The sequence below is a fragment of the Uloborus diversus genome, chromosome 1 (assembly GCF_026930045.1).
Source record: "Uloborus diversus isolate 005 chromosome 1, Udiv.v.3.1, whole genome shotgun sequence".
NCBI classification, from domain to species: Eukaryota; Metazoa; Arthropoda; class Arachnida; order Araneae; family Uloboridae; genus Uloborus; species Uloborus diversus.
In genome coordinates this window covers 102,140,566-102,163,436 of record NC_072731.1, presented here as the reverse complement: position 1 = coordinate 102,163,436, position 22,871 = coordinate 102,140,566, and the positions used below count along the sequence as shown (strand labels likewise).

The 22,871-nt window shown below is 32.7% G+C and overlaps 1 protein-coding gene across 1 annotated transcript in view; it reads left to right on the top strand.

The window, feature by feature from the left end:
* The window catches only part of LOC129217171 (sodium-dependent serotonin transporter-like), a 52,548-nt gene extending 36,548 nt beyond the window's left edge, over positions 1 to 16,000 (top strand). The window contains exons 8-12 of the mRNA XM_054851469.1: positions 2,891 to 3,022; positions 5,271 to 5,370; positions 12,588 to 12,688; positions 13,483 to 13,650; positions 15,061 to 16,000. Of these exons, the coding sequence (XP_054707444.1) occupies positions 2,891 to 3,022; positions 5,271 to 5,370; positions 12,588 to 12,688; positions 13,483 to 13,650; positions 15,061 to 15,171 (612 nt within the window). The 3' untranslated portion in view covers positions 15,172 to 16,000. The remainder of the gene's footprint in view (positions 1 to 2,890; positions 3,023 to 5,270; positions 5,371 to 12,587; positions 12,689 to 13,482; positions 13,651 to 15,060) is intronic.
* The last annotated feature ends 6,871 nt before the right edge of the window (positions 16,001 to 22,871 follow it).

Sequence of the window (22,871 nt, the reverse complement as noted above, 5' to 3'; positions counted from 1 at the left end):
CAGGCGAACCGAATGACCTTTTAATTTTCAACTACGGGCAAAGCCGTGCGGGGTGCGGGCACCACTAGTACAAAAATAAAACTCCAAGATTTTTAGTTTTGTAAAAACAAGAAGGCATATTACGCTAAACAAATCTTTTGGCAGTACGCTTAAAGGTTGTGTGTAGAGAAAATTTTCGGTTAGCAAACTGGTCGAAGACTGCGCACTTGTTTTCACAAAAAAATTAATTTCCTGGATGAAGTGGCAACTAAAATTGAAAATGGGACTACATAAATAAATAAAACTTTTTTCTGGCCACTTGCTACTGAATAAAATTCTGAATTTTCAGTCTAGTTTTACATATAGAGTTTCTGAAAACCTCTCATTTAGTCAAAGGCCTCTTAATTTTCAGAGAATACACTACTCAATAGTACTAACAACAGTTGAAAAAAAATCGAAATTAATAAAATTGGCGATTTAGAAAAATTCAAAAACTGATTTAAAAATTTTTTTTAAAGATGTAACAAGAAAAACGGAACACATGTTTCCAAATGGCGTTTATCGTTTTCAAGAGAAAATGATAATCTCTCAAATTTAAAAAACCGCAACAAAATATCGTTCATCGTTCCGGAGATAAAACAGTTCGGAAATCGCAACTGAGAAACGGCGCTCAAGATGCCTTCTTTGGCTGGCTGTATCTCAAACTAGGATTTTTTTTCGGGAAAAACAGAAACATATGTGCAACGTTCTTTTTTTCCAGAGCTACGGAGTCGGAAGCAAAATTTCCGACTCCAACTCCTGGATTTTGAAACGTCCGACTCCAACTCCGTCTTTTTTATTATTTTTTTCCCCAAATCTCTTTCCTCATGGGAAGGGGGGAAAACCCCTAAACAGAGATTGAAATATGAATTCCTTTTTATGAAATTTTCGCGTTGTATTTTATTTTAAACCTAAGATGTATACAACGTTAGAAATTCAATTTGAAAATCAAATTTTCCAATAGTTGTGATTTCTAAAGTGAGATTACTTAAAAATCAAATTAAAAAAAATTGAATGTGATTAATTTGCTCCCCTTTAATGTTTAACTAACAGATGCTGATCAAATCCTGTGCTTTCAATTTTTGAAAATTGTAACTTGAGGATTTTTTATTTTTTTTGGCTTAGTGAAAAAACTTTTCTTGACAGGGGGCGGTCCTCTCCCCTCCCGGGTGGCACCCATCTGGTGGGTTACACTTCAGTTTAATTTCAGTGTTTATAAAAATTGGTATACTTTAATTCTGAAAAATTTCCCCAATAATAAAACTTAAATTTCATCTAAAAAATTTCTACAAAAATATTGCGCTATATTGCGGAGAGAGGTCGGATACATGTATTTCTGGAGCAAATTTTACCCAAAATGTGGCGGTATACAGCTTTGTACGAAGAGCCTTTACTATAGATATATTTCTTGACTCAATTTTTAATTTTTTTTTATTGATAGCTTTAGAATTAACCTTAATAAGAAGATTTTAAGGATTAACTACAATTATCGAGTGTTGTAACCAAGAAATCATGCACTGATTTTATTTTGAACTTTTTAGTGATAACCATGCTTTCTTAGATAAAATCTTTAAAAAAATATATTTATATTTTATCGGATCTTTTGGATTTGCGCTTTCGGGCCAAACTAACACTTTCTTGAATTTACCAAGCACCCTCAGAAATTTCCCGATTTGTTCAAGCGATTCATACATTCCTTTTACTATTTTATAACTGAGATCAAGGTAAAAAATATATTATTTTTGTTTGAAAGTGATTACTTAGGAAATTTTAGGCAACAAAACTGTTTGCTGGCAGTTGCTATCACTTAAATAAAGTTAAAAAATAAGCAAATTAGGAGACGGCGTAGGTAGCTGTTACGGAAAGCTCGATAAACAATCAAGCCACCTGGTTGCCACAATGACAAGCATTTTCTTATCAGTAGCATGCAATCAAATTAATAAGTAGTCAGTTTTTTTCTTTTTTAATGCAAGGAGAGTCAGTGAAAATTATAGAAATAAAAAAATCCGGAGTCGGAGTCGGCATGTTTTCGAACGACTCCGTTTCCATTACCCGAAAATCTGTCCGATTCCGACTCCACAGCCCTGCTTTTTCGTCATTCTAAAATATGTTAACTTTAAAAACGTCCGACTATGAAGCTAAGATTTTTTGCTTAAATTGGCATCAGTTGTGCCATATTTTTTAGTAAAAACTAAAAAAAAACATTGTAACAGTTGGTACTATTTAACCAACTGTTAAAACTATAATCATAAAAAAAGATGATCTTTTCATACATATGGGAAAAAAAGGCTCGTGATTTTTTTTTTGCTTTAAAACACCGTTTTGAACTATTTCGTTCCTTTTTTTCTTTCTTTTACGCTGAATTCAAAGCGTGATTTCAGAAAAATGGAGGTTACAGCAGATCTAAGTTGCCAGCCTCCACTACGTGCTTTAATTCCATGCAATGGACTAATAACACACGGTGAATTACACTGCGATACAATATTGTTCACGATCTAAATAAAGCTAGATGTTCGAATATAGTTCATTCTGTAGATTTTTTTTTTTTTTTTTTACAGACAGTTAAATATTGCGCAAAATGTATGACTTTTCTTTTTATTTACCTTCTCTGAAAATTATGTTAAAATTTCCATCTAAAAGAATCGAACTTCAGAATAATGATGGTGCTTTGAACTTTAGAAATATAAGCTGCGTTTTCAATATTTTCCAAAACATATGTTTCAGCCCGTATTGATAAACATGGCTCAACTTTCATGGGCTTATGGTTTTGGAACGTTAATAGCTTACGTTTGCCAAAGTTCAACACTTTTATGATAAGTTGTGCTCCAAGGAAATATTTTATTCCCTTTCTTCAATTTGTATCTCCTAACAGTTTGGCGGCTTGGAAGCAATGATCACGGGTCTTTGCGACCAGTTTCCAAGGCATTTGCGGAAGAACAGAGAAGCATTTGTGGCTGTTGTAGTAATTGCCATCTACCTGGGAGCTCTACCTACTTGCACCTATGTAAGTTCTTGTTTAACCTCCAATTCGTTTTAGAGTTTATTCGTGCAGTTAGTTATAGGTAGTTACAGAGCCGTGTCCACGGGGAAGGTTTTAGGGGTTAAACCACTCCCATTGGGGAAAAATAATAAAAAACCAAGTGAAGAAAAGTGCACAGCTGGCTTAAAACTGACTTTAATGTTAAATTTTGTGTACAGCATTTTTTAAATCATATTTTGAAAATCAGTGATGGAGGAACCGTTAAATGGGCTGTCAAACAAAGCATTCACAGTGTTTAATATATCTTTTCATAAGGAGATTATGATGACTTGGCCGTTTCACAAAAAGAGATGAATGTTGCCGCTATGAAGATGCATTGTAATCTCGTTTTGGTAATGTAATTTGCATATGCAATGAACCCTTTCTTATTTAGTTTGCTTGTCCTAGAATATAAATCCTGAATACATAGTATGTTACAAAAGAAATTGTGAATTTGTTTATAGTACTTGTTGCAATGTACTGCGCAGTAAACAGATAATAAATTTTGAATCTAAACAAGAAATAAAATGAATAAATACTGAAATTACTAGCACAGCCAGAATTTGCCTTTTGGAAGGTGGGTTTCATAACTGTCCTTACATGTACAGTACAGCCTCGTTTATCCAGACTAACTGGGACCAAAAGCAATCCGAATAAACGAAAATCCGCATAGTTCGAGTAATAAGCAAAAAACATTCTCAAATAAGCAGACTTATCTTTTACTGCAGCAAAAAAAAAAAAAAAAAAAAAACAATGTTTTCTACCAAAAACCTTCATAGTAACATTTCTCACAAATACTTCATCATTCATGGTTCAGCTGCGGTGGCTTCGGACTGACATTTCAAGTACGCCATATTGTTTGTTAAATGAGTACTATACTTTATTGTATGTTGTATGCAAGAGTTCTACATTTAATCGAGACAAAACCGGAATATTTGGCGTATTTATATGTAGTTTCGTTCTTGCAATCATAGTTTAAAATAATTGTTAAAGTAAATATATTTTTGTTTAACTTAACAAATTTGATCCGAATAAACCGGAGATCCAGATAAACAAGGTTCTACTGCATATAAAATGCAATAATTGATTTTTTCGTATTAGCCCTCCCCCCTCCTCCCCACTAGGCCCATCAATGTGACCATTTAACAGAAATGAAATATTTGACACACTTGACAATGAGTTATAGGTATTTGTTGTGTTTTCCTGACAATGCAGGTAAGAATTATTAAACATTGAACCAAAAACCCCTCCCTTTACGAGATCCTGGACACGGGCCTGGGTAGTTATACTGTTTATTCATGTCCGTTTGGCTGTTTTTAGTTACATAATAAGCAAAAAATCTTTTTATAATAGGATTTAATGTTTTATTGCCGGAAGGAAAATAATTTTCTTTTGACTAAGGATGTTACATAAGTTTAATGCTCGTAAGATAACAGAACTATTTAAGCCAGCAACATTAATTCGTACGTTGAATGAAATGGTGTTAAGTCAGAAGAATATATAGTACTTGAATGACCAAATATCTAATTATTTCCTCTCACTAAAGATAATAAATTTTTCTTTCGAAATAAGAAGTACTATACACTTTATTGCATAACGCTGCCTTCTTCTTCATTAATTCATTATGTAGCAATTTCTTTTGAACCACTATTTTTTCTCCTTAACAGCATTAAACTTCTGAAGACTGTTTTCTTTCCAATACTGATTTTAATTCCAGCAAGGAATATCCCGGGTGTTGATTTACCAACTTTAATAGCGCGCATCATCATAAAACTTTCGCTCTGATTTAATTTTTACTTATAATTAATGAATCAAAATGATACCAAACCCAATTTGGTGATTTTTCTTTTTAAATTTACCTAGCAAGTACATATGTTGATTGATTTGTCATACTACGTAAACTAAATTTGTATAAATAAATGACTTTTTTCCAATTGCTACTTAGACTTATTAATAAAATCTGTAACCTCAAAGGTTTGTTTTTGTTTTCTTTACTATTGGCTGCACATGCATATAATCTACATTTGCAACAGCAGGCAGCATACTATTCCATTTATTTTGATGCGCACTGAATGGTTTCATTAATCAGTGAGTTTTTTTTTTTTTTTAATGAAAATGCTTTTAAGTCACATGCCCCCTCCTCCCCCATTTCAGAACATTTCTTCATGTAAAGTAACATTATAAAAGTTGAGCCTTGCTTACCAGCTCCTTCTGTTTTTGTTTTGATAACCAGGGTGGATACTATGTCGTCAATTTATTAGACTCCTATGGCACATCTATGTCCCTTCTATTCGTGGTGTTTGTGGAAGCAGCCGCTGTTTGTTGGATCTATGGTAAGTGTATAAGATACTGGGAACTTATAACCGTGATTTTGATCAAAACGCGTGATCTATTAATGTTCGTAGCATTGTTTTAAAACGTAAGGCTAGGTCGAAAATTCTTGATCCCAATAATTATCAAGTTCTTCAACGAAACATTTTGAAAGATTTTGTACGAGTTTCTAACGAAAAGCTTGCAGCATAAATAGCAACACATAATCAAATTTAATGAGGCTGAGGCAGAACTAGCCTATACTGACCGACAGCCAGGTTCAGAGGCGTACACAGACATTTTGGGGTCCGTCACAAATGATTTTTCCGGGCCTTCCTAGATATTGTTTACCCCTATATACTGACCGATCATATTGTTACCCCTGTACTGACCGACAGTCAGGTTCATGGGCGTGCACAGACATTTTGGTGTCCGTCACAAATGATTTTTCCGGGCCTTCCTAGATATTGTTTACCCCTATATACTGACCGATCATATTGTTACCCCTGTACTGACCGACAGTCAGGTTCAGGGGCGTGCACAGACATTTTGGTGTCCGTCACAAATGATTTTTCCGGGCCTTCCTAGATATTGTTTACCCCTATATACTGACCGATCATATTGTTACCCCTGTACTGACCGACAGTCAGGTTCAGGGGCGTGCACAGAAATTTTGGGTCCCGTCACAAATGCTTTTTCCGGGTCTCCCTCCATATTGTTTATCCCTATATTTCACGCTTACTTTTTAAAACATTGGGCCCAATTCAGGCTCGGGCCCGGGCCAACAGGTGTCCCCCTCTCCAGTGCACAACTTTGGCTAGGTTAAGCTGTCGGTTTATGCTTGTACCTTTCTCGAAGGTGCAAGCTTTTAACTTCACTTTACGATTTGACTTGCATCATTCTTGCGAGCTGTTGCTGGTATGCTAAATTAATTTTAGCTACCAATGTGAAGGTAATTTCAGCTTTAGCTCGGTTATGGCTTTTCCAGAATCCCAAAACAAGAGAGAAACTGTAGTGTCCGTATATCGTAACTGTGCAGTCGATATATGCTTGTAAGTTAGTCTTAGGGCAGTAGCTTACAGCTTATTACCTAAGCTTTTACGTTTACTTAAGAGTTGAGCTGCACTGTACTTGCGGACTCTGTCTGGTGTGATAAATTAGTTTTAGCTACCAATATGAAAGTAATCTCAGCTTCAAAGAAAGGACATCAGCACGTTTATAACCATTCCAGATTGATAAGTCCAACACAAGTGCGAAACTTCAGTCTCTTAATGTCGTAATCGAGATGTTGATTTATGCTAGTAAAACAAAAAAAAAAAAAAAAATAGTTTCACAAACTTTACAGAAAATATTACATCATATAGTATATGAACCTGCTCAGTTTTGAAAACAGAGAATCAATTCTATATTTTTATTTTAGCTTGTGTGATTTGGGAAAACTTTATAAATGTTGAATTCTTATGTTATCTTGTGGGAAATTTTCTAACATAGCAGAGTTGCAGCTTCAACGTTAAAAATCAAAGTTATTCAACAGTAATATATATATATTAAATATCTAAATAAAAACAAGTACAGCTTAAATTAAAACAAACATACTGGGAATTCATCATCTCAATCAATCCTTAACACAGAAATGCCTCTTCTTATATGATAAAACTAATTTGCATCACAACAATATTCTTCTTCTTGAAGACTTTAAACATTTAATGACCAAAACCAATACATCATTTCAAAGTTTTATGATTTTGAAAATTTTATTTCCTTACATTGATGAAATTGTTTTCCCTATTCATAAACGCTTTAAAATTTAACTGTTGATTTTTCAGCACATTTCTGAATTTCGTGGATTGAAACACTTTTTGAAATACTACAGCTTTATAACTCCACGGTTAGAACTTACTTCCGTTTCCTCGCATTTGCTTCATTTATCATTCAGTATTTGCTTGTTCATTCGAAAGCCAACACCAGTACAGAGAGGGCACAAAACTTCTTTTAGAAGTTACGCAAAGCCGTTACTTGATTAGATTCGAGATTGAAACGTGCTCAGGACAGTTTAAGCGTGCGAATAATTTGTCACCCTGAGGAACCCAGATAGCAACCTCGTTTGGGAGTGTCAGGATTTTTTTGTGATAACTTGTGAGAAATGACGCCCCGTGTTAGTTATTCTGCAAAAATGCAGTTAAACATATTTTTAAATTTAGGAATAATGTATTTAATCTACACCTTTTTGCATGTACAGTGACACCTGTATGTAACGATACTGTCTGTAACAATAAACCTGTCTATAACGATACTGTCTGTAACAGTAAACCTGTCTATAACGATATTTTCCTTGGTTCCAGAAAAGTGTCAGCATAAATAATCGAACTGTTTATAACGATAACCTGTCTATAACAATACTTTTTTAGGTCCAAACAGTATTGTTGTAAACAGGTTTTACTGCATATATTTTAATGTTTTATTTATTTGTGCTTCATTAGATGGAAAAATCTGTGGTTAGTATCGCGAAGAGTTAAAAATGCTAGAACAAAATAAAAATCTACGTGCATCTGACAATTGCTGATGAATTTTTATTAAAAGAAAAGAGAACAGCAAAATGAATTTCAGACTCTTACTTGGTGATTCGATTTTCTTTAGTTTTTGAACATTTCAATGAGTTAAAAGAAACACGTGTAAACAGCTGCGTTTGAAAACACACACACACACACAAAATTTGAAAAAAAAATAGCAATCGCTTGTTTTGGAATTACAAGGAGCTCCTTTTTCAATTGAAGAAAATGAAGCAATGGATGAAATGACATCCGAAAAAAGCGATGAGTAATGGGGTTGTTTCTTTTAGTCAAAAGTACTAGTTTTAGTCACTGAAATTTATAGAATAAGTTTTAAAAAATCAACATGGAGAACGAAGAAACTTTTATTTTCAAAACGATTAATTTTTAATTTTTTAAAATGTCCGATTTTGAAAATAAGGCGATAATAATCTTAACGACGTCACAAATGATGCACTTTGGCCCATCTGTTTACCGCATTTCCACGTTATGATAATCAAGAAGCGAATCAAATATTGCACTCTACGCTTGCTATCAACCATATCGTTCCCAACACATGTGAGTAAAGAAGAGAATTAAATATTGTGCTCTGTGAATGACAACAGTGAATGGGAGTTCATCATTTATGATGTCATCGGCAGAAGCGTAAACAATGAAAGCACACTGATTAAAGTGATTTTCTTTTAATTTTTAAACTTAGTCAAATTATTTAAAAATGGTCTTATGTTTTTAAGCATGTTCTTTAAGAAAACGAAAACAAATACTTTTAAAATTTCGGGAACGACCCCATTCTATGTTGTATAACAGTAGAGAAGGTAAATAACAACTGAATTCTGTTAATTCACTTAAGGGACCATGATTTTTTTTTTAATATTAATTTTAACTGCAATGGGGTTGTTTCCTTCAGTCAAAAGTACTACTTTTAGTCACTGAAATTAATAGAATATGCACAAAAAATAACATTGACCCAGAAAATGCTTTCATTTTCTGGGTCAGTTATTTTTAAATTAATTTTTTAAAATGTCCAATTTTTCAAACAAGGCGTGGTCTTGATGACGTAACAAATGATGCTATTTGGCGCATCTTTCTTCCGCGTTTCCACGTTATGATAATCAAGAAGCGAATTAAAATTGCGCTCTACTCTTGCTATCAACCATATCGTTGCCAATACACGTGAGTAAAGATGCGAATTAAATATTTTGCACTGTGAATGGCAACATTGAATGGCATTTCACCATTTGTGATGTCATCGGAGGAAGCGTAAAATACGAAAGCTCGCCGAGTTAAGTAATTTTTTTAAAAATAATTAATTTAAACAAATTATTTAAAAAATGGTCAGATCCTACGTTTTTAAGCATGCTATTTCAGAGAAAAATACTTTTAAAATGTTGGAAACGACCCCATTCTCTTTTTGCTGTATTTCCTGTTTTAGTTTTACATGAACAATTTTATTTTTTAAAAGATAAATAATAAACAAGTTACATTGATAAATGTTTAACTTACATTTGAAGCACCTGAGGAATTTTTCTCCCATGTTCAAATCTCTTTTAATAAAATAGATATGGTCCTTTTCTTAATTTTGCTTTTTCTTAAAATATTTCGCTTTTATAAAATAAATTAAAAAAAATAGCATAGCATTTTGATGTGAAGAAGACTGTTTTAGATATGTAAAGATCAACCAAACCATTGATTCGAACAAAAGTTATAAGATCCTACAAAAAAAGGGATCAAGTATCCCCTGTCTTCCCCATTGATTTTGGTCTGACTGGATTCATTGGAAAATTCGTTAACCCTGAATTCGTTAGATTTTTTTTTTTTTTTACAATTTTGGCACATAATTTTATTAAAATGTAATCTTCTTTATCTTCTTTACTAATAATAAAGCTAAAAGTCTCTGTCTGTCAGGATCTCTGTGACGCGCATCACGCCTAGACCGTTCGGCCGATTTTCATGAAATTTGGCACAAAGTTAGTTTGTAGCATGGGAGTGTGCACTTCGAAGCGATTTTTCGAAAATTCGATGTGGTTCTTTTTCTACTCCAATTTTAAGAACAAAATTATCATAAGATGGACGAGTAAATTACGAAATTATCATAACTTGGAAACGTAACATGGGCACAAGCCAATTGGCGAGATACGAAATTATCATAACGTGGAACCGTTACATGGGTACAAGCCAACTGGCGAGAAAATTCACCATAACATTATTTGTAAATGTACAGGCGAACCAAAAGACCTTTTAATTTTTCTATTGCGGGCAAAGCCGTGCGGGCACCGCTAGCTAATAATAAAGCTGAAAGTCTCTCTGTCTGGATGTCTGTAGGATGTCCGTGACGCGCCTAGACCGTTCGGTTGATTTTCATGAAATTTGGTACAAAGTTAGTTTGTAGCATGGGGGTGTGCACCTCAAAGCGATTTTTTAAAAATTCGATTTTGTTATTTTTCTATACCAATTTTAGGAAAAAATTTCCGAGCAAATTATCACAACGCGGAATAGTAAATTACATCATAACGTGGAACCGTAGTATGGGCGAGCCATTTAACATAGCCAATTGGCGAGAAATTCATCATCCATTATTTGTTAATATACAGGCGAACCAAATGACCTTTTAACTTTCAACTACGGGCAAAGCTGTGCAGGTGCCACTAGTTATACATAAATGGCTCCTTCTGTATATATGTATGTATGTATGTCCCGGGTAATCTTGAAAACTACTGGACTGATTTTAACCATTTTTTCACCATAGATAGCTACATTATCAGGGAGCAACTGAAGCTATAATGTATTACTAAAAACTTAGTTTAAAAACGTTACGATGGAAAACAGTAAACGTCAGGTAATTACTCCATTAAGGGGACACTGGATGTTCAAAAGGAAGAAATTTTTGTCAAATTTTTGAAATTTTAATTTTTTGAATTTATTTGAATATGAGGACGATTTTGTGAGTTTTGTTTTATTTATTATAGTATAGAGAATGACTTAGAATAAGTTTCAGTGTTGTGAAATCAAATTAATTACGCAAGGAACTTTTTCAAGTTTTGTTAATTATCGTTAAGGTTATTTACATTTTTTTAAATAATTGGTCTTCTAATTAAAATTTTTTAATGAATTTTTATAATTAAGCTTATACTAGTGTTTAAAGTATATGGTTAAAATTTCATGCAAATCCATCAATAATTAAAAAAGTTTGTTTTCAAGGTCCAGTGTCCCCTTAAATGATTAAATATAAAGCCCATTGTTACGAATATTCGTTGCCTAACAACAGCAATATTCAAAGTAATCATAAAGTAAATTTTGAATCAAGGCTTCTCCGGAGCAAACATGAGTTTAAAGTCATTTTAACTTTTGGAAACTGTAGTTTTTGCACACTTAGGGAAACATAGTTGAGAGCTTTTTTTTTTTTTCTTTTTGTGTGTGTGTACTATTTAATTAAATAAAGCGCACGTTTTTTTTAATGATCTTTGTTATTGTTAGTTCATATTTTGGAAATTCTTCAAATTTTTATATGCTTCAATTCGTGCTTTCGTTTCTAAATGAATACTCGTTCGTTCTTTATACTTATTGCTATTTTACTTTTCTGGGTAAGGAAGAAGCTCGATTTTTAACCACGTCAAAGCGGTGTGTTTTGAGTTCTTTCAGTTAAAACAGAAAACGGAAGAAAGTAGTGATTGTTTCTCACAATTATTACTGACCCAGGCAACGCCGGGTATTTTTGCTAGTTTATAATAAACTCGTTTGATTATTTTGTTTTCTTTTTTCTTATGATAAATTCACATAAATTTTGATTCGTTATTTAGAGATAAATAATTATCAGTTTTTGCCACTTCTTCAACCCCCTTTTCTGTCTCCTATTAGTTATTAGAGCCTGAAATAGTTTTTCACCACTCTTGTCTGAAAATCGTTTTTGCAGATTGATTTCGATTAAAAAGGCATTTTTCCCAGTTGAAAACATATAGCTGTCACTATAATAGAAGAGCTAAAAACATACTAATTAAGGATATTTTTGACACAAAAGTTAAACATATAAGTGGAAGGATATCTAATCTTTTTTAATTCTAACTCATACAATTATGTAGGTAAATAACTAAAGGAGAAAAATATGTGAGCTCATATTTATGCTGAATGTAATCAATTAGTTTAGAATAGCCAAGACAGATGCGAAATCAATACCTTCTTAATAAAAAGATTACCCTTGTACAAAAAAATATTATTAAAATGATGATAACGACAATTTCTGTTCAAACAATTAATAGTAAACGTAGAAAATTATAAGAAAACCCTTACTTTTTTTACCCTACACGTTTTGATATTCCAGTCAAAATAAATTACATTATTTTATCTTAGGGAGCTGTCGATAAATGATTCACACTTTGTTTCAACATTTTTGACTAGCCTCCCCCTCCCTCTGTCCCAAAGTGTCATTCACCTTTCTTCCTTCACACTTTGTCACATGTCACGCTATTTCTCATGAACATATTCTAATGAAAATGTTTGATGTCACTCTTCTTGCTGCCACCACCATCCTCCTTGTCGCAAACTGTCATAATGTCGCGAACCCTGCTTCCCCCTCAAATCTTGACATCATTTGTGGACGGTCCCTTATTGACAGCCCTTAAAATATCATTATAATATTTTGAGAATTAATTCCTTTTTATAAGCGATGTATTTATGTTTTTATTTCTGTCGTGTAGGTGCTGACAAATTCTCTGGGCAGATTGGTGAGATGCTTGGCTCACGACCGGGAATTTTCTGGAGGGTTTGCTGGAAATACATCAGCCCTGTGTTCATATTGGTGGGTTACATTATTCTATAATTTATCCGTCACAATACTGAAATCCTACATATTAAATGTACATTATAGTTCTGAAAACGAAGAAGCTGCAGTTGTAAACTAAATAAAACATGGAGTAACATTGTAGTTAATGATGATACATATTAGTGGTGCGACATCGATAAAAAAACATCGATGGTATGTGTGTTTTTGCGTATCATGGCATAACATTTGCATTTGTTTTTGAATAGCATTGAAAAATATAAATACTTTGTTTTTCTTTCTTTGACGACCTGTCACTATTCTGAAAGTGCGATAAGTTCCAATCTCATCTTCTGTATTGTCCCTTAAAACTTTAAACTGTAATGTCTCCTCGAATTTTTGTCGCACAAATGTTTTTTTGAGTCAGTAATAGTTTTCAATGGAGATTATTTCTCTAAATATTAGCTAAGGGACCTAGGGTCCGTATAAAAAATTAAATTTTGTACTTTTTGACTCGTTTTTATTTTTGCTTCAAACTTTCAATATCTTAACTCTGCATCTGATCTTGAACATTTTTTAAATTGGAAGTATGCATCTAAGACTACAGTTAAAAACTTAAGGTCTTGCAGATTAAAGCGGAACACCCTGTATATATATATATATATATATATATATATATATATATATATATATATATATATATATATATATATATATATATATATACGGCTATGACGTAATGAATTCTTCTGTTTTCCCCTGCCCCCTCCCCTTTTTTGAACAATATCATTGTGTGTATGTATGTAAAACTATCTATTTCTCTTTTTCTCAAGGTGATTTTTGTGTTTGCGCTTGTGGGCTATAAGGATCTTAAACTGGAGACCTATGAATACCCACAATGGTCAATAGCCTTGGGGTGGACTCTCACCACCTCTTCTATTGCTTGTATCCCAGCCTACATCGCCTACTACCTCTTAACCCAACCAGGAACCTTCCTCGAAGTGAGTTGACTTTTAGAAAATATTTGTTTTGTAATTTTTTGCTATAGGGTAGGGTGAGGCACATTGTGACCCAGGGGTATACTGTTACAATTCCCCATATCTCCGTCTCGGTCTTTCATTTTTATGATGTTAGTACACATGTTTGTCAACTGTAAAAGCAGCCATTTTGAAGCAGTTGTCTATGCCGCAGTTTGTACCACGTTTGAAAAATAACAAAAAAAAAAAAAAAAAGGTTTTTGAGTGATCAAACGATAAAATAAAAAAAAAAAAAAAAATTTAATTTATTTCCGAGCGTATTATATTTAGCTAAGTGATGTAGTCCTCTTTTTTCTGTATATTTATTTACAAATTATCGTTAAGTAGTTTTTTGTAAACAAAACCTAAAATGCTCACGTGAATTTTCTATTTGGTTTGTCTCTCCGGGGCAATGTGTTACGAGGCACCGCGTAACACACAATTATTGCGGATAATAAATATGAATTTAGCTTTTTACGTAGAAGTGACAAAGTTGATAATCTTTTCTACTTTCCTATTGAACCCGATATGGCGATGGTATCGTTAGAGGATATTAAAATTGTTCTTCCTTTTGAAAATGTTACAGCAAGAACCACCAATCGTCATGCAGAGGTCTATACGTTCCTAAAGAATATTATAAAGAAATTTAATATCAGCTGGAAATGTTTACTTGTATCTTATTATTATTTTTTCCATTATTTTATGTTGTAACATTGTGCTCCTTAGCTGTAATGGAGTACCGCAGATACGGGGCTAAGTATTACGATCGACTGATTTAATTAAAGTGCAATTTAAATTAAGTAGGTGCTAATAATTGTCATGTTTAAACAATATTAGTTAAAGAGATATTGTTATACTTTGTATCCATGCAAAAATAAGCTTATTAAAACAATATTTTCGACGCTTCTCTCTAGTTCCCTTTTTTTTCTTCTTGTAACACTGTACCCCACCTTACCCTAATACGAGATGTTGCATTTTGTATTAGGGCAATTTCATTTTTCTAAATGTATCAATTAACGAAAACTGCCTACAAAGAAAAAAAAAAAAGCTTAATGGAGGACGAGGCAAAACTTTTGCCGGATTTATTTCTGAGAAAGGTCTGTGTTCGGGAAGTTACTCTTTGCGATAAATTGCTAGATTGAACTAATTTTTGTAAAACTATCAAAAATACTCTTTTTGGGTATTTTCTAAAGGTTTGAAATTACAATAATTGTTATGTTTCCAAAAACTAAAAAAAAATATATATATTTATAATTTTATCTGAAGAATGTAACTGAATTTCACTTTTAAAAAAGTTTAAAAAGCACAAAATAGCCATCATTTGCTCGTCAGGTAACTTTACAAAATTTACCTATTTCTTCTTTCCTCATATTATCTTCTTTATTTTTCGTTTAGCGTTTGATTCGAGGCGTAAGTCCTGGACCTTCGAATGTGTCCCAGAAACCTACGCCTATCCCTGTGGAGCGAACGCCTCTGCAAGCCAAACTGATTCCTAGGCAGGCCTGAGGATGACAAGATCGTGACGTGATTGAAGCAAGAGATAGAAGGCGACTTCACTGTCATATCTCAGATATATCTGCAGGACTCTAAAACCATTGCAGAAAAGAAATTCATAGTCAAAGTATATGTTTCGTTGTCGCTTCCTTCTAAATATATTTTGTAAAACATATCTGAAGCACAAATTAAACAACTGTTGAATTAGATATATTATGCTAGGAAGGATACAGTATTGAACACAGTACTTTGAATACAGTAAAATTCCGATTATCCGTGGATTTGGGTGCCAGAAGCGCCGCGGATAATGGGCATCGCGGATAAACCGCTAAAATGCTAAAATGAGAGACGAATAAGGTAAAAATTTGACTGCACATACTTTATACAAACAGTGAAAATATATATAGTACAGAAAAATGTTTTGTATTTTTGCAGAACAGAACTCAACATTAATTAAGAACAAGTGCATGTGTGATGAAAAAAGAGCAAAAAATAAAAAAAGGAAATAAAGAAATTAAAAAAAAAAAAACTGAGTTCCTGATTGTTGATTGTCTTGTGGATAATCCGCTCTGTGGATAATCGGGAGTTTACTGTACCTTAAAATGAAATGTCGTTATCTTTTGAGTGGTTTTTAAAAAAGTTAGCTTTGCCGAGGTTAATGCATATTAGCGCCATTCAAAGTCGAATATTTTGGAATTCAACATATGAAATGTTTTTAAAAAGTGAAAACATAGTTTTACTTTCGCTATTATTTTTTTTTCTTCACAACTGCTTTTATAATTTAGACCTACAATTAATGTTTATTGCAGAGAAGAACGCATGAATTTGTTTAAAATTAAGTAGCATCGGATAACACTTGAAACAAAATGAATTTTCTGGGTGAGTTTTTGGGACAGTTCTAAAGCGGGTAGTAGTGCAACAAAATTAATGAGCCGATTTTTCAGCCGATTTTTCAGTATGCATTGATTTCCTACCATTAGCTGCTATACACGTACATACACACGCAAACACACACAGATTATATATATATATATATATATATATATATATATATATATATATATATATATATATATATATATATATATATATATATATATATATGTATATATATATATATAGAGAGAGAGAGAGAGAGAGAGAGAGAAAGAGAGGAGAGAGATAGAGAGAGAGATAAACTTAGACTTCAAAAAGATTCAAATATATAACTTTAACAGTTGGAGAAAATCTGAAAACATAATACAGTGAAAACCCGTTAATCTGAATAAGTTGAGACAGGTACCTTCTCGGTTTACGAAAAGTTTGGACTTCCCGAAATTCCGATAAAAACAGAAAAGAAAAAGGATCTGCTAAAACAAAATGTTCATTAAAAGTGTTCAGCCTACAACATAATTTCTTGAATTATTTGATTCAAAAGCAATAGGACGAGGATGTGGTTCCCTTTTTCATTAGAACTTAGAGAGGATAGATGCAGGACTCGGAATCGGAAGGTTCCCGGGTCGGAACCCTACCAAATACACACAAACTTAATGCGAAGTTCTTTCCTTTAAAAATTCTAGTGCTCCGATGGTCGGTCATTTGCATTTACTTTGGGTGCAGAGTACTGAAGATTCTCCTTCTTCTTCGGCACTATTACGAAATTCTGGAGGTCCGACTCCCCACTTGACATGGCTTTCTATGGCATTTAAATGCGACTAAACTAATTAAAACAAATAGTTTCGCTAAGGAGCCAAGGCCGAGAAATTCGCTGTAGCGTTGAAAGTAACGGATTGGTTCCGCTCTGGAACTGAAGTCATATTTACATAAAAAAAACTCATTCATTTTGTTTAAAAGAAGATGCAAGACGACTGAACAAGATGAAACTGGTCAGCTAAAAATTGTTCCCGCGCACAATTTAGCTAAACACAAAAATGCCCCCCCCCCCTCTCCCCCGGTGATGGCGCACCCTCTTAAATGCTACGAACCTTCTCCCGCAGCCAGAATAAGAACTTTCTTCCAAAAAAGAAAAATACGCAAAACAATACCCCAAAAAATTTAAATGACGCCGTCTGCAATATGTACCCCCCCCCCCCCCCCCCAGAGCTGTTAAACAAGTTAAACGCAATTTAGATGGGAGGGTTAAATGTTGACTCTTTTTACTGTAGCTATTGTCATAAAACACTCGGCAGTCCTAGACATATGTCATAAGAGCTCAAAACATTAATTTCTTCAGCATCTTCTTGTTCTTCAGTTTGAAATTATGCATGTTTGAATTTTCTGCATTGAAATTATACATGTTATTAAAAGTTTTACTCAAAAATTGAATATTTCACAGCAAATAATCTTATAATAAACATTTAATTGTAGGGATGAACTTAACATTTTTCAGTATTCTCAATAATTTTATTTATTCATTTATTTATTTACATATTTTTTTATGACAGGTTCAATTCACAGCAAATTTACACTTTTTAGTGTTAAAAATATTGTTAGTGTGTATATACATGTACATAATACTTGTATGCTTGCTAAAGATTAAGTATGTATTTCGTTGTAATTTGAAAATTGTTAACCTTCTGCCAGAGCTTTGCATTTAATATCCCCGAGTCTTTTAATATACGCGTATGCATATCAAAGAAAATTCTACAATAAAATTAAATCAAACATTTAATGGTACTTTTCGAAAGTACTGAAAAGTAAAAAGATTTTGATAAAAACTAACAAATTAGATTTTTTTTAAACTTATACTCCATAAGTTCATTATTCATTATTTATTTATTAGTTTATTTTACTTATATAGATATTTGAGTAACAACAAAATATATCTGATGGGGACTCTCATGGGAAATATTTTAAGAGACAGCTCTCAACATGAAATGAGTAAATACTTTTGTGAAACAAAGTAATAGTAGTAAACAACGTTGATAAAACACAAATGAGCAACTGATTGCAGGTTTGTGTTTTAGGGGTTTCAAGAAACTCCATTTTCAAGCGTTGAGTTTTTGGAAGTCAGGTCGTCAGAAAATCCTATACTCCGATAACTTTCCATCCAAACGCTTGCACTTCTTTGCATTGAAAAAAATGTACCTTGAGGCCCCAAAACACGTGTCTGCAATCAGTTTCTAGTTTGTGCTTTATGTTAGCAATGCTGTTTAGTACTGTTGCATTTCCTAATAGTTTGAGAAATTAATAGTTATTAGAGCAGTACGGCCTATATACTGACGATTAGGTGCACTTATGTATTGGTCAATCAGACATTCACATGCGATGCAAATGCTAGTACTGCATGCTTACAAAGAGGTTCTTTTTAATTTTCCTCTTATTTATACTTAACATCAAAAATAATAAATAAATAATGAATAAATGAATGAATGTTTAAATTGATAATAAGGTGAGTTCGGGTTAATGCGTACCCTAATTTTCAATGATCAGTTTCTGAAGGATGGTGCTCTGTTGAAAAATTTTTGTACATTTACCAAATTTGTAAGGTTCATTTTCAGGTCCTTAAGGTTTTCAAGCATATACTATGTCGAACAAACCACAAGCAGAAGTTTTATAATACCTTTTAAGGTACTTCTTCTTAGGGTTGCACTTGCCCCACTTGGCGGGGTAAGTTCGACTCTTGAATACTTTCATCTTGCATTTATATTTACATTGATAATAAGGTGAGTTCAGATTAGTGCGTACCCTAGTTTTCAAGGATCAATTTCTGAAGGATGGTGCTCTGTTGAAAAATCATGTACATTTACCAAATTTGTAATTTTTTGATATTTTCAGGTCCTTAAGGTTTTCAAGCATATACTATGTCGAACAAACCACAAGCAGAAGTTTTATCATATCTTTTTAGGGTCACACTTGCCCCACTTGGCGGGGTAAGTTCGACTCTTGAATTTATATTTACATTGAATAGGGCATGATTGTCACACTATTAAAGAACTTCAAAGTATATTTTTCAGTATATATATATATATATATATATATATATATATATATATATATATATATATATATATATATAATTATGATTTTAAGCTAATTTAAACGAGAAAAACAAATGAAGTAAGGATCTGAACTGAAACATTAATGCAAAAAGCAGACACTTTATTTATTAAAAAAGAATAAATGAATTAGCTACATAAAAGATTTTTAAAAAATATGTAATGAAAAACCCAGATATTGTACCTTAAAACTTGTGAATGTAAAAGAGAAATAGAGCTATCTTTCATCGGTCCATTGAACTCAACTATTTTTTTCTCATTCATTCTACTTTTATTTATGTCTATGATAAAGTAGTACCAGAAACATCATTTTTAGTTTTGCGAATGTATTACATAGCACTCTCTAATACAGATTGACTTGATGTCTCTTGTACATGTTTTGATTTCCCCATTTTACAGAAGACATGGTCCAAATATCCTTTCTTGATTTTCGAAATATATAATTTATTCACCTTTACTGATTTCTTCAGACAGTAAAGCCTTAACGTTGATTGCTTGTTTACTCATTTCTGTCAAATAATCGTCGTTTTAATCTAAACTCTCTCTGTTCTTTCTACCAATCGAAGAATCGAAGTAGCTCTACCAAACGAAGATATCCAATCTCGCATAGCTTTTAAATGGTTTACAAGAGCTCATTTTGGAATGCCGAACTACCTAACTGTTGTTTTGTAATTACCTAATTGATATCTAAATATTTAGCTTTTACAAAGACTAACGTGGCTTAGAAGTTATCCTTCAATTACGATTTCATTTTGATCCATTCTTTCGAACATAGGTTCTCACCATTTCCCAAATTAAATACACAAGTGAAATTTAGTAGAATTTACTGAAAAAGATAAATAAAGAGTGAACAGAAAATAGGAATTACGAGCAAAATTAAAGGTAAATTACATGGGTCAAACTTGCCCCACAATATGAAACGCACTTACCTTATCTTGCAATTAAGAAAGTGAAAGTAAGACCCCTCGTATTAACAAAGTCTGGTTTCGGTAATTAATCAAAACACGCCATGTACGTTAATAGTCACTTATGACTAAAAAATACAACTTGCACTTGCTGACTTCATCTTTATACATAAAGGGCTAATCTCTGTCCGGATGTCCGGGGTAAACTTCAAAACTACTGGAGGGATTTTAACCATTTTTTCACCATAGATAGCTACATAATCGGGGAACAACTTAGGCTATAACTTATTGCTAAAAAACTTAGTTTAAGAACGTCGTGATCGAAAACAGTAAATGTCATGTAATTTCCACATCAAATGATTAAAGATTAAACCCATTGTTTCGAAAATTCGTTGCCTAAAAACAGGAACATTAAAAGTAATCATAATGTAGATTTTGAATCAAGGCCTCTCTGGAGCAAGCATGACATTGCTTTCTTTGGAATTGCATCCTCATCTTTACACATAAAGCGCTAATCTCTGTCCGGATGTCCGGAGTAAACTTCAAAACTACTGGACGGATTTTAACCATTTTTTCACCATTGATAGCTACATTATCAAGGAACAACTTAGGCTATAATTTATTGCTAAGAATCTTAGTTTAAAAACGGCGTGATCGAAAACTGTGACTGTCATGTAATTTCCGCATCAAATGATTAAAGATTAAACCCATTGTTTCGAAAATTCTTTGCCTAACAACAGCAACATTAAAAGTAATTATAAAGTAAATTTTGAATCAAGGCTTCTCCGGAGCAAACATGAGTCTTAAGTCATTTAAACATTTGGAAACTCACTTTTTGCACATTTAGGTAAACATCGTAGAGAGCATTTTTTCTTTTCTTTTTTTTGTGTGTGTACTATTTAAGTAAATAAAGCGCACAGTTTTTTTTTAGTGATCTTTGTTTTTGTTAGATATATTTTGCAAATTTTTCAAATTTTTATATGCTTCACTTGGCGCTTTCATTTCTAAATGAATACTCTTTCGTTCTTTATACTTATTGCTTTTTTACTTTTATGGGTAAGGATGAAGCTCAATTTTTAATGACGTCAAAGCCAGAAACATTTAATCCAGTCAGTTTTTTTTTTTTTTTGTTAAATAATAATTTTCTCTACATTCCGCGCCCACAAGCAACTTGCTTTCGCTTCACTGTCGAGCTAAGTAGTTTTGAGATTGGATAAGACTTCTGAAGCATCTTTGTAGGAGTTTCTTTACTAATGGATGTTTGTCTGGAAGTTGATGGCTTTTGTAAAGACTGAACTGGAGTGCCAGCACTTTCAAGAGGAATTTCAGAATTAGCTACCTCAATTAAACCAGTTCCAGCAAAGAAATGATGTGGAATACCATTAGGATTGAGTGGAAATATTCCACAAGCTTCAAAATCTGATGTTACATTTCCCACGGCATTCCATGAGGTTTTTGAGCTTCATGTTTCGATGTTTCTCCTTTTTTTACTTTTTCAATATCCAGAATTAAGTTATCTTCACTCCACTGTCCCCTGATTACCGTATGCTTCCTCGCATATTTTCTTTGCTTTCTAAAAACAAAAAATAATAAACAGAACACCCCCTTCATTTACACGTTTGAAAAGTTTGGCATTTCTCCTCATTATGTGGGAGAGATGCCACATAGGTATAAATTATGTAAGTATTAGAGATGTAAAATTTCCGGAAATTTTGAAATGGTGGAAAAAAACCGGTTTTTTTCGGGAAAAATTGGAAAAAATGGAAAATTTGATTTTTTTATAAATAAAATTGGGGTTTCTTAATAGCTCTGTGTCTCTTGGAACATATAAAGGGTATATTAAGCATTAAAATATATATGCTATCCACACATCTGCTTGACAGAAATACACTTAAATATAAGATTAATTAGAACAAAAAAAAACTTGTTTTATAACTGAGAGCTTTCATGATCAAACACTAGAAATAAGTCAAGTCGTCATTCAACCAATAATATTGGGTAATGTGTCTCTAATCGTAACAATTACATTTTCTATTTTAGATTGCCTTTGAAAATTGAAGTATTAATTGAAATTTTCGACTTTCAAACATGATTGATTTTTTTTTTTTTTTTTGAAAGAAAAATAATACAATGTAACTTTACTGTCTGAAAATGAAAGCTATTGAGTTTTGATTTTTTCCAATCCAGTCTCAGACCAAATCAAAACTAAATTGGTGTTTCTTAAGCTGAACCAAAACCTAAACTACAGTTTCAGTTTATTCATACGGCCGTGCTAAGCACAGTAGTAAAAGTAGTCATACCAGCACTTTTGAACAAATTTGAGTTATTATAACCAAGTTATTCTCTGTTTCGTATTTTACTTAAGAAATAAGATGTTTTAGGGTCATTTGATCAAGAACTATGGTTTTGAAAAATTCTTAAAAAAAAAAAAAAAGATATCTGAATCAAATATATGAAAGTGCTACACTTTAAAATACAATATCTCAGCTTGAGCACAACTACAAATTCCCCTTTTTTTGCTTAGCACGGCAGTATACAGGGTGCGGCAAAAAAAATATCGGACAAAAATTGTATCATCGAATGGAAGAAAGTTAATTTCATTTTAATGAGTGCCTAATTTATTTTTGTTTCTCACTTGTTGTCCCTTGACAAACAGTATTTAAAACGGCATGCCGTTTCAAGTGGCTTAGTAATGATAGCCGGGAATGTGTACAAAAACACACAGTGAATATTTCAGTTAATCGTCAGGGCATCCAAAAGAGAGTTCAATGAAATCCTTGGGTTTCCACGCGAGTATTCCACGAGAGAAGTCGTTCGTAAGATGGAAATT